The sequence below is a fragment of the Melanerpes formicivorus genome, unplaced genomic scaffold, assembly GCF_026170545.1.
Source record: "Melanerpes formicivorus ecotype bairdi unplaced genomic scaffold, bMelFor1.0.p_v2 SCAF_8, whole genome shotgun sequence".
NCBI classification, from domain to species: Eukaryota; Metazoa; Chordata; class Aves; order Piciformes; family Picidae; genus Melanerpes; species Melanerpes formicivorus.
This window is the reverse complement of record NW_027142360.1, coordinates 10607845-10619914: the sequence shown is the minus strand read 5'-3', so window position 1 is coordinate 10619914 and position 12070 is coordinate 10607845. Positions and strand designations below refer to the sequence as shown.

At 53.4% G+C, this 12070-nt stretch overlaps 1 protein-coding gene across 5 annotated transcripts in view; it reads left to right on the top strand.

Annotated features, from left to right (window-relative positions):
• The window catches only part of ZYX (zyxin), a 28148-nt gene extending 16672 nt beyond the window's left edge, over positions 1 to 11476 (top strand). For 4 of the 5 annotated variants that reach the window (XM_068142076.1, XM_068142078.1, XM_068142077.1 and 1 more), the window contains exons 2-9: positions 2642 to 2902; positions 5020 to 5201; positions 6475 to 6957; positions 7264 to 7405; positions 7491 to 7660; positions 7817 to 7995; positions 9166 to 9286; positions 10319 to 11476. In XM_068142076.1, the coding sequence (XP_067998177.1) occupies positions 2642 to 2902; positions 5020 to 5201; positions 6475 to 6957; positions 7264 to 7405; positions 7491 to 7660; positions 7817 to 7995; positions 9166 to 9286; positions 10319 to 10429 (1649 nt within the window). In that variant the 3' untranslated portion in view covers positions 10430 to 11476. Of the gene's footprint in view, positions 1 to 2615; positions 2903 to 5019; positions 5202 to 6474; positions 6958 to 7263; positions 7406 to 7490; positions 7661 to 7816; positions 7996 to 9165; positions 9287 to 10318 lie in introns of all 5 variants that reach the window. The other variant, XM_068142080.1, reaches the window with a different exon arrangement.
• The last annotated feature ends 594 nt before the right edge of the window (positions 11477 to 12070 follow it).

Sequence of the window (12070 nt, the reverse complement as noted above, 5' to 3'; positions counted from 1 at the left end):
GACTGCGTGACAGGACTCCCGTGGGCGGTGAGTTTAGGCTTAGATGGCATTGGCAGTGCTGCAGGGCTGGGGGGCTGGGTGATCTGCAAGGCCAGCCATTCTCAACCTGTTTGATCTGTGTCAAGGTGGACCAGTGCACAGAAGTGAGGATGAGCAGGGGCAGCTGCTGGATGGAGACAGCTCTGAGCAGAAAGGGCTTTCAGTATGACATAGCATAGAGGGAAATAGGCTGCTTTGGGTTAAGGGAGATAGCAGCAGCTGAAAGCAAAACCAGCACTTCTGTGTGAAGCAGCCAATGTCCCACAGTTGCCAGTTGCCTTCATGTTGGTGAACCCTGATGTGCATCATGAGCAGAAGTGATGTGATCCCTGTGGTGTTCTGCTCCTAATGCTGGCAGTTCTGGTGGAGCTGCTGGTTCATTGTCATAGCGAAACACTGGAACAGAAAGCAAGAGTCTCCAAAGAAAGGCTGGAGGTCTTTTAATGGCTTCTGTGGCTTGGTGAGAAGCTGCAGGCCAGAGGGTGTTGGTCAGGCCCTTCTAATTTTCAAGTCTGTTGGCTTTTACAGGTCTGAGGGATTGAGGACAGACCTTGCCACTTAACTTTTGTGCCTTGGCCTTTTCCCGTGGTGGATCCTGTGGTCATGCTGGAGATGCTCAACACAGCCTTTTGGATGCTCTTTGATGTTGCAGCCTCTTCCTCCTTTTGAAAAACCCTGAAGAGTTTATTAAAGGACATGCAACTCATTAGCCCTGCAAAAGGGAATAAAAGCACAGTGTGTGGGCTTAACATGTCTGTTGTCCCACTTGTTGCTTGTGGCCTAGAGAAGCTGATACAGGTTGCTGTACCTTGCCATGCTGCACTCAATCACCTCACAGGTCACCTACAGCATCCTATCCTATATCAGGAGTAGCGTGACCACCAGGAGCAGGGAAGAGATTTTGGCCATGGGTGAGACCACGCCTTGAGTAGTGGGTTTGGTTTGGGGGCCCTCACTTACAAGAAAGACACTGAGGGGCTGAAGCAGATCCAGAGAAGGCCATAAAGCTGGTAAAGGGTTTGGAGAACAGATCTGGTGAGGAGCAGCTGAGGGAACTGGGGGTGTTTAGTCTGGAGAAAAGGAGGCTGAGGAGAGACCTCCTTGCTCTCTACAGCTGCCTGAAAAGAGATTGGAGTGAGGTGTGGGTTAGTCTTTTTTCCCTAGTAACAAGTGATAGGATGAGAGAGAATGGCCTCAAGTTGCCCCAGGGGATGTTTAGGTCGGATGTTAGGAAACTTCTTGACCGAAAGGGTTCTTAAACACTGGAACAGGCCCAGGGAGTTGGTTGAATCCCTATGCCTGGAGGTGTTTAAAAGATTCAGATGTGGTGCTGAGGGACATGGTTTAGCACCAGCCTTGGTGGAGTTAGAGAATGGTTGCACTCAGAGGTCTTCAACTGAAACAATTCTGTGAATCATGGAGCGGGACACGCAGCTCTTAGCAGCAGCCACAGTGGGAGGATGTTTGTGGCACCAGGGCTGTCTGCTCCGGCAGCTGTTCCTGTCCATGCGAGAGAGGTCGGCAGCGTGGAGGGGCACAGATTTGAACATGCCAGCTTGGAACGCTGGCACAGAGCCCCTGTGCTGGCGGAAGAGCTTTTGTGCCGGGGTGTTAGGAGGGCGGCAGGCACGCCAGGCGTTACAACAAAGCGTCTGGCTTCGTGGGGGTTGCTGGCTTGGAGGCAGTCAGTCGCTGAGTGCTGCTCGGTGGTGAGACTCGCAGTTCCTGAAGCAGCCTCCTTGGCGTGGCCGTGCTCTGGAGCCTGCTGGGGGTGAGGAGTACGTGGAGGGGGTCCGCACGCTGCAAGCGGGGTGCTTGGGCCGCCTCCAGCCTGGCGCAGGCCTGCGGCTGCAGTGCCCGGGGGAGGGGGCCGAGCCCCGGCTGTAGAGGTGCTGGCTGTGCCCCTGCCAGCCAAAGGGCCGGGCCGGGGGCGCGGCGGGCGGCAGCCGAGCAGCGGCCGCTTGCCACCGGCGGCAGAGCAGGCGGGGCGCAGCCTTGAGAGATGCTGGCAGCTGCTGCCAGCCCGCTCGGGCAGGGAGACTAGGTCCGGGGAGCAGAGGGCTGTGATGCCGATTGCGCCTCTGCAGCAGATGCCTGTGAAAGGACGGAGGATGCAAGGGGTGTGCCAGGGTTAGGGGCAAAGGGGGCATGTCACAGGCTTGGGCCAAGAGGAACCAGCTGGCCTTATCTCGAAGTGGAGAAGAGGAAATGCCAATTCCAGTTCTGGGAAAGTGTGTGTGGGGCTCGGGGTGTGCTGTGGCCAATGCTCATGCTGGTGCCCTAGAGCTGGCTTCTCCAGCAGGCCTGACTGCAGAGTTCTCATGCAGCAGAGCTCAGTTTCTCTGTGGCAAGACCCCCTTTGTGGTTGATGCCATACTGAGCTGAAGTGGTGAGCATGCTGGCTCCTTCAAGCTGTCTGCAGTTTCTGTGCCCCCCCCTTTTCCAGTGGCAATCCTGGAAGTGCTTTGTGCTTTGCTAAGGCATCTTAGCCTTTGGCCAAGCTTAATCTTTTGTATCCTTCTGTTTATTATGTTCTTTATTAATTTCCACTGTGGCCCAAAGCTGACTTCATATAGGTTTCCTTCCTCTTTTCACTTGCCAGGTGCTGAGAAGATGGCTTCCCCAGGTGCCCCAGGGACCCGCATGACAGCCACAGTCAGTATCAACATTTCTACCCCTTCCTTCTACAACCCACAGAAGAAGTTTGCACCTGTAGTGGCCCCTAAACCCAAGGTGAACCCCTTCAAGGCTGGAGGTCCATCAGAGTCGTCACTGCCCCCACCTCCTGGAGCTGGTGCCCAGCAGGCCCTGATAGGGAAGGTGGGGGAGATTCCATCAGTGTCCACGTCCCAGCTGGTAGAAGGTAAGTGAGGGCTGGCATGGCAGGTAGGAATATGCCTTTCCAAATACCTGGGATGTGTCTGTCAGTGGGCTGAGCATGACAACAGGGTCACAACTGCTGTGATGCAGATTCTTGCTGTAGAGGCTGGCAGGGTCCAAAATGAGATCAAAAGGCTGGAGGGAGGGATCTGCGTTAGGAAGGGAGGCAGGAGGGCAGCCCTTGCCTTGCACCGACGCAGCAGAGCGTTTGCAGCAGTACTCCCTGAGCACCCAGTTGTGTAACTGCAGCCAGCTTCTGTCTGGGCTGTCTGAGAGCACGTCTGTCATGGGGAACTGGACCCTGCTGGTGATGAGTCATGTTTTTGTTAATCCCTCTCAGCCCAAGTCGGTTGTCTCTGACCACAGAGATCCTTCCTTACCGGTGCACTTTGCGGTTCCCATCCCTGCTGCTGGAGCTGGGGAGGAAGAAGTAATTGTGTGAAAAAAGGGTGGGAGCAGTCATAAACAGGAAGTGAGACTTGGTACAGCTTGTGGAGTTTTACACTTTGCTGGAGGTTTGGGTTGGGAGTGTTTTCCTGTGCAGAGTGACCTCTTGCTTTAGAGTGGGGTGTTTGGTTAAGTTTGCTCATGGTGGTGGTGGTGGTGTATGGGTTTTGTTGTTGTTGGGTGCTTTGTTTAGGGGGGAGTTATGTTGGCTTTTGGGGGCTTTGGTGTTGGTTGAAGTGTTTGGGGTGTTTTCCCCTCTTATTAATTTCTCTTTTCTGGAGTGCTGGGGTGGTGTTTTGTTTCAGGTGTGGGGTTTTTTTCCTGGTGGTGGTGAGGTGGTCCTCTAAGAAGCAGAAGGTTCCTGGTGATGTGGCTCCATAGTTGGAATTGCTTAGCATGGGGCCAGGGGAAATTTTTCTAGGGATGTTTTGTTAATGCCTGATGCTGCGTGTTGCCTCCAGATTCCATCAGGGAGCGCCCCAGCCAGGGCACACATGCTCAGATAATGCTGACTGCTGCTTTCAGCTCTTTTTATTCTTGCTGCCTAGCACAGACTGTGCACCACTGATGTTTTCTAGGGCAGCATGCTGTTAGTGTGCAGCTGACCTGATGGTAGGGCTGGCTCTGTCCTCAGAGGAGACAGGTTATTGAGCCTTTTTTTCCCATTTCTTGCATCATGAGGGCCTCAGCATGGTGGAGAGTCTGTCTGCTGGAATTGTACCAGCTAGCTCTGGTGACCTCTTTCTCCTACATTGTTGTTTGGAACCCTGTGTCTATAATCCAAGGTCCCATTTTGGCTCTGATTTTTCTTCTGTACTTGTGTAGATTAGGGGTGTGTCTGTTGGAAGGTCTCAGAGTGACACACATGTCAGCTGAAGTACAAAAGTGGGCAGATGATATCAAAAATTGGTTTTCCATGTGCAGTGAGTGGAGGGTTGGTTACTGTGTTCTCCACTTTTCCCTTCATTATAAAGCCATGGATGGAGGAGCTAACTTGACAGATTAGTACAGCCATTTGCCTTAAGCTGCTGTGTCACCATCAGGTGACAGCTGCCAGCAAGGTGTTTGATGTACACATGAACCACAGAAAAACAGTCATGAGTGGAATGCATTCAGTTTGATCCTTCTCTGATGCTCCTGTCCTGGGCTGCATCCAAAGCAGTGTGACCAGCAGGATGAGGGAGATGATTCTGCCCCTCTGCTCACTGAGACCTCACCTGCAGCACTGTGTCCAGTTTTGGTACCCTCAGCATGAGAGGGACATGGAACACACAAAGATGATCAGAGGGCTGGAAAACCTCCTTTATGGGGACAGGCTGAGACAGTTGGGGGTGTTCAGCCTGTAGAAGAGAAGGCTCCAGAGAGCTTAGAGCAGCCTTCCAGTACCTCAAGGAGGAGGCTACAGGAGAGCTGGGAAGGAACCAAAGAGTGAGAGGAGTGGGAAAAGATGTTTCCCAATTATACAACTGAGGAAAGTTTGTGATGGCAAATAGCTTTGGAGAAGATGAAAGCCAGCCTGTCCAGTTGTCCTTGAGGGATGCTGGGGGTCCCCTGGTACTGAGGATGTACTCACTGTAATACCTTCAAAACCCATCCTGGGGTTAGGAGTAAGAAATGTTCCAAACTTGCTTTTATTCTCATTCCTCTCCACAGAGCTGCCGCTGCCACCTCCTCCCCCACCTGGAGAGGAGGAAAGTTTCTCTGCAAATTGTGCTTTTCCCCCACCCCCCCCGCCCTTTGAGGAGCCTTTTCCGCCGGCCCCCGATGAAGCTTTTCCTCCTCCTCCTCCACCAATGTTTGATGAAGGGCCTGTGAGCACGGTACCTCCCCCACAGGTGAGTGAGGTCGGGGAAAGTATAGTTTCTTGTGATTCTCTGTGAGCTGGGACAGCTTTCTGCAACGCGCGGCGCTCCGCGCCGCAGTGGGAAGCCCCGAGACCGGGGAGAGCAGGACACGGCTCCGCGCCGGGGACCAGCGCCGCTCAGGTGGGCGGCGAGTGCGGGCCAACAGCGCCGCCTTGTGGCAACAGCAGCAACCGCACGCTGGCAGCCGTAAGGCGGACGACGGTGATGATTATGATGGTGGCGATTCCTCCTCTCGTTGCTGCTAGCAAGGCTGCATCTCGGAGGACATTTTCCAGTTGGGCTCCCCAGTTTAATAACCCCGGAGGAATACAAAACTAGATGCAATAGCAAAGGGTCACTGGGGGCTGGAGCACATGATGTGAGAGCTAGGATAGCTCATCCTGCAGGAGAGAAAGCCAAGGCAGGGCTCTGGTTTCAGTCTGCAGTACTCAAAGGAGGGCAGGAGAGAGAAAAGAGACAATGGACACAAGTTGCAGCAAGGGAAATTCCTGTTGGGCAGAAAAAACCCCTTCTGCTCCAAGGGTGGCTCAACACTGGCAGAGGTGCCCAGAGAAGCTGGGGAATGTGCATCCTTGGGGATTTTCAGAAATCACCTGGACAGGGCCCCAAGCAACATGACCTAGCTTGGGAGGTAGCCCTGCTGGAAGCAGGGTGTTGTACTAGAGGCCTTCTGGCTTCTTTTCCCACCTGAATCTGTCTCTTGAGTTTCTTTGGGCTGTGCATTTTCCTGTTGTTTGTGGGCCTTGGAGACTGCCCTGTCCATCCTTACCAACTTGCTATCTGCTCAAAGCAGGGAACAGATCCGTGCCACAGTCCAAAGTGTCAAAACTTGCTGGTGTTAGGGGAGACCTATAGTTCTCTGGCTATTTCTGTAGCATGCTCTGCTGCCTTCTTCCTCAGGGATGGTGGGATAGGTACTTGGCACTTGGTACTGATCTTCAGATTGAGTCACTGTAATGTTAGATGACATTGGAGAACAATCCCTTCACATCCTGGGTAGCTCTCCAGAATGTCAGATGGAAAGAGAGGCGAGGGGCTGGCTGAACAGAGGTGGTGAGCACAAAGTATATGTGAAGGAGCAGAAGCCCCAGATCTTGCAGCTTGTCAGGACTGCCAACTATGTAGCAGTGTGGGAACTTGAAGCATTGTGTGTCTGGAGTAGCTGCTGACTGACTGCTGCAGACAGAATGTTTGCTCTTATACCTTGCTGATAACTGCCCATTTCTGCTGCTTCCCTTCACAGGTATCTCCAGCATCCACAAGTCACTTGGAGAAACCCTCAGCCCCAAAAGCTTGTGTGGAAATACCATCTGCACCCAAAGATACTCCTCATTCCTTTCCTTCAAAGTTCACTCCAAAGACAAGTGGAGTGGATTTGAACCCTGCCCCAACCCCATGGACAGCCCCACAGCAACGCAAGGAACCCCTGGCACCAGTCCCTCCACCCCCCTCTCTCCCTCCTGCTCAGCCTACCCCTAAATTCAACCCACCCCATGTTGTTGGCTCCCCAAAGTCTGGGACCAAACCAGGTGGTGGTGTTCCCACGGCTCAGTCAAACTCTGCAAGGTACCCTACCTCCCTGCACACTCAGTTCACAGCTCCTTCACCTTCTGGTCCCTCTGCTCAGCCACAGCCTCCCACTTCCACCGGTGAGCAGCAGAAGGAAAGACCCCCAGTGCAGGAGAAGCCACGTCCCACAGAACAACCTGCTCCTTCAAAAAGCATGGTAAGGGACAGAGCCATGGCCCTGGTGTCTTTGGACAGGCAGAGTATCACCGGGAGTGAAGTTGGAGGATGAGGAGGGAGGGTCTGTCCCAGGCTATGGGAAGCTGTTAGCCATCGGGAAGAGAGATGTGAGTAGAGACAGTGGTGGAGGGACAGGACTGCATGTAAAGGTAGGAAGAAGCAAGCACAGTGGAGAGCAGATTGTTCTCTAGGGAGAGACTGGGACAAGTAGGTTCCTTAGGGACAGGGGCAGGAAGGAGTCTGTCCATTTGTGTGCTTTGGGATTGAATGTTTCCTCTTCCTTCAGCACAGACCCACAGGCTCTAGTGCAGATCCACCCAGGGGAAATTCTTGTCTGACCATGAAGGAAGTAGAAGAGCTGGAGAGGCTGACCCAGAGACTAATGAAGGACATGGAGCATCCACCCCCAGCAGAGGCTGCTACTTCTGGTGCGTTCCCTGGGTGAAAAGCAGCAGTAGGGCCAAGACTGTTGGGCTTTCATCTCTCCTAATCCCTTTCTTCTTCCATCGACAGAGCTCTGCGGCTTCTGCCAGAAGCCCCTGTCACGAACCCAGCCAGCTGTGAGGGCCCTGGACTGCCTCTTCCATGTGGAATGCTTCACCTGCTTCAAATGTGAGAAGCAGCTGCAGGGTCAGCAGTTCTACAATGTGGATGAGAAGCCCTTCTGTGAGGACTGCTATGCTGTGAGTCCCTGGGTTGGAAGCTGCTGGAGAGAGCTGAGCATGCTGTGCTTGCTCTCTCTTGCTTTCCCATCCTCCTTCCATCTTGCCTGTCTTTGGGCAGCCTCCCAGGCATGGGGAATTGGATTAATGGGTCTCCCTTGTTTCCCTTGGGCTCAGGGAACCTTGGAAAAGTGCAGTGTCTGCAAACAGACCATCACAGACCGGATGCTGAAGGCCACTGGTAACTCATACCATCCCCAGTGCTTCACCTGCGTGATGTGCCATGCCCCTCTTGAGGGCTCCTCTTTCATTGTGGACCAGGCCAACCAGCCTCACTGTGTGAATGACTACCACAGGTATGGAGAGAGCAGGCTCTGGGGGGTCTGGAAGAACCACAGAATGTTAGGGGTTGGAAGGAACCTCCTGAGATATCCAGTCCAACCCCCCTGCCAGAGCAGCATCACCTAGGGCAGGTCACACAGGAATGCATCCCGGAAGGTTTCGAAAGTCTCCAGAGAAGGAGATGCCACAACCTCTCTGGGCAGCTTGTCCTAGGGCTCTGTCACTCTTGCCATAAAGAAGTTTCTCCTCATGTTGAGGTGGAGCCTCCTCTGTCCACTAGGACTTCAAGGTCTTTTTCCATGTATCTGCTTTCCAGCAGGGTGACCCCTAGTCTGGACTGGTGCCTGGTGTACTTCCTGCCCAGGTGCAGGACTCTGCACTTGTCCTTACTGAACTTCAGGGGGTTCCCCTTTTCCCAGCTCTCAGCCTGTCCAGATCTTCTTGGATTGCAGCAGAGCCTGATGGGGTGTCAGCCACCCCACCCAGTTTGGTGTCATCAGTGAGCTCATCCAAATGACTGATGAATATGTTGAGCAAAGCTGGACCCAGTACTGACCCCTGGGGAACGCCACAGGCGTCCAACTGGACTCCACCACTGATCACAGCCCTCTGAATTCAGCCACCTTATGGTCCACTCCTCTAACCCACTGTTCTTGAGCTTACCTGTGAGGGTCTTCTGGGAGAGAGTCTCCAAAGCCTTGCTGAAGTCAAGGTAGACACCATCCGTTGCTCTCCCTGTATCTACCCACTTAGTCATTCCTTTGTAGGCTATCAGACTGGTCAAGAAAGACTTCCCTGTTGTGAGTCTGTGGTGGCTAAACCCTCTTCCATGTGCTTAGAGATGGCCTCCAGAATGAGCTGCTCCATCACCTTTCCAGAGATGGAGGTGAGGCTGACTGGCCTGTAGTTTCCTGGGTCTTCCTTCTCGGCCTTTTTGCAGGCTGCAGTGCTGCTGGCTTTGCTCCAGCCCTCAGGCAGCTCTCCCCTTCTCCATGATCGTTCAGAAATGATTCCAAAGAGGAGGCCCACATGGGCTGCTGGAGGTGAAGTTAAAAATGGGTTGGCAAACTACCCTGTAGCAATTCGGGTCTTTTCCCACCTAAACTTCTGTGCTTTGTTGTTCCTCTGCTGCTACTCTGTAGCAGATGGTTGCAGTGGGTCATGCTCTCTTCCCTGTGTTGCAGGAAGTACGCTCCCCGCTGCTCGGTCTGCAGCCAGCCCATCATGCCAGAGCCTGGAAAGGATGAGACTGTGCGTGTGGTAGCGCTGGAGAAGAACTTCCACATGAAGTGTTACAAGTGTGAGGTAAGCAGCTTCCTAGCCCTACCCTGCCCATCTCTCCCATGCCCATCACCAGCAACTAGGCATCTTTGTTGTCTATCCTGACCTCTATCCTGAGGTTCTGAATGACTCTGGAACAGCTTTGACACAGATTCACCAAATCATCAGATATTCATGGGCCACAGATCCACAAACCCTGCAGAGCTGCAGTCTCTAACATCCCTGAGACAGCAGCAGTGTGAACTAGGGGAACATGCCGAGAACAGAGGTGGGACTGCACTGTGTCCTCAGGGCCAAGAAGGTCAATGGTCTCCTGCAGTGCATTAACAAGAGTGTGGCCAGCAGGTTGAGGGAGTTTTTCCTCCCCCTCTACCCTGGTGAGGCTTCATCTGGAATACTGCCTCCAGTCTGGGCTCCCCAGTTCAAGACAGGCAGCTACTGGGGAGAGTCCAGTGGAGAGCCAGAGAGATGCTGTGGGGACCAGAACATTCACTTTGTGAGGGAAAATAGAAGAGCTGGGGCTGTTTAGCCTGGAGGATACTCAGGTAGGGGAATCTCACTAAGGGTTATCAGTATCTAGTGAGCAGGTATTAGGAGGAGGGAGCCAGGCTCTTCTCAGTGGTGTCCAGGGACAGGACAAGGGACAGTGGGCACAAACTGGAACCCAGGAGGTTCCACTTAAACACGACGAAGGAAGTGTTCTTTTTGATGGTGGCAGAGTGCCAGAACAGGCTGCCTAGAGAGGTTGTGGAGCCTCCATCTCTGGAGGCATTGCAAACCCACCTCATGTGTTCCTGTGTGATTAACTCTGGGGAATCCTACTCTAGCAGGGGGGTTGGACTGGGTGATCTTCAGAGGTGCCTTCCAAGCCCTGTCACTCCATGCTGCTGTGACTTGTCCTTCCCTCCAAATGGGGCACCTCCCATTTATCACCATCAGAGTGGTGGGTGGTGAGCTGTCATCCTGGTCTGGTGGAGCATTTTCTACCTCCCCAAATGCATGTACCCTGCTGCTGGCGGTCCCTGAACTCCCTCCCTCTCTTCTGTCCCTCTCCAGGACTGTGGGAAGCCCTTGTCCATTGAAGCAGACGAGAATGGGTGCTTCCCACTGGATGGGCACGTGCTGTGTATCCGATGTCACGCCGCCCATGCCAAGACAGCCCGCTGAGCAGCCTGGAGCTGGGCATACCCTTCAGACCCCCACACTCAGTACTCTTCCCCTCCCTGCCTTTTCCTGTCCCTCTGCTTGAGAAAGGTAGATTGCTACCAATGGAGACTATGCCAGCACGGCTCTCTGCTCCTGTAGGAGTCACTGCTGCTCGACTTCACTCTGCATACCCACCAAGACAGGACCTCTCCTCTCACCTCTCTGTGGCCGTAAGGTATTCCCGGTTGGAGGCTATGATCAAGGTTGAGGGCACAATCTCTGTTCTTCAAGACTCTGGGAGAGAAAGAGCAGACTCCACCAGTGCCTGCTGGAAGTAGTAGGAATGGCCTGGTGGCAGGTGCTGCAAAGGGCTGAGCTTTCTTCTGTTCCATGGAGCCAAGCATGATGAATTTAGAAGGCAGAGAAGCCTCCATCTTGGCATCACTTAGGGCTTTGATTTTTTTGTTTGGTTTGTGCCACCTTGTTATCAGGATGCCTTCTCCTACCCCCTCCCTCACTCTTGGGTTACAGTCTGGAGGCAGCACATATTGGGAATCTGTTACTGTAAAGAGCTAACCCAGTGCAGCTGTTCTGTCTCTGATTGGATTTTACTGGTGGTCTTACCACTTTCTGTCCTTAGCCAGGTCAGACTGGCCCTGGTCAGAATCCTCCTTGGCTCCTTAGTTTGGAAGCTTTTCTAAAAACTTGTTCCCTCCCCAAAAGAACTCATTTCCCAGTGTTGTCTCTGGGCAGCCAGGCCAGGCACCAGAGTAGCAAAGCAGTCAGAAGAATGCATGTTTACAGACCATGCTGAGGGTGGGCAGCACATGGTGAGGAGGCATCTTGGTGCATGGATGAGGCTTCAGCAACCTGAGGACCATCCCCTTCCTGTAGGGATTCCTTCAGTGCTGTCAGTGAAGCTGCAGTGCACCTGCAGTGTACTCAGGCTTTGGGACTGCACAGAGGCCCCTGTGCTGGACTAGAGCCCTTCCAGCTGAACAAGCCTGTTCAGTCACCATGCTGTCCCCTCTCTGCTGGCATTCAATAAAACCTGGGTTTTTTCCATGACTGGATCTGCTGTGTTTACTCAGCTGCTCATGACAATGCTGGATCAAGCAGTGGACAATGTGTAGTTGCCACTCCACCCAGCCTCTGGAGAGGAGGGATCTGAGAACAGACTCTCTCCACCTCTTGGGTCTTCTTTTGCAAACTGCTTAGTTTCCTGCTGTTCTGTGCCTGGAAGGCAGCACTGCAGATCAGGAAGTGTGGCCCATGTGCTGCATCGCTGCAAGGCGAGTTGGTGTCATCCACTGGCAGCAGACTGGATTCAAATGTCACTTGGCTTGGCTTGCCTTGCCTGGTCACAAGTGGTGTTCCCAGGGCTCAGGATTGGCCTAGTTCTCTAATATCAATGATCTGGATGAGGGGACTGGGGCACCCTCAGTAACTTTGAGAGCATTGATTTGCTTGAGAGTAGAAAGGTTCTGCAGAGGGCTTTTCACAGGCTGGATCAATGGGCTGAGGCCAACTGTATGAGATTCAAGGCCAAGTGCTGGGTCCTGCACTTGAGTCACAATAACCTCATGAATGCTCCTGGCTTGGGGCAGAGTGGCTGAAAGCCTTCAGGCAATCCATCAGAGAAAAAGCTGGGGTTATTGCTCA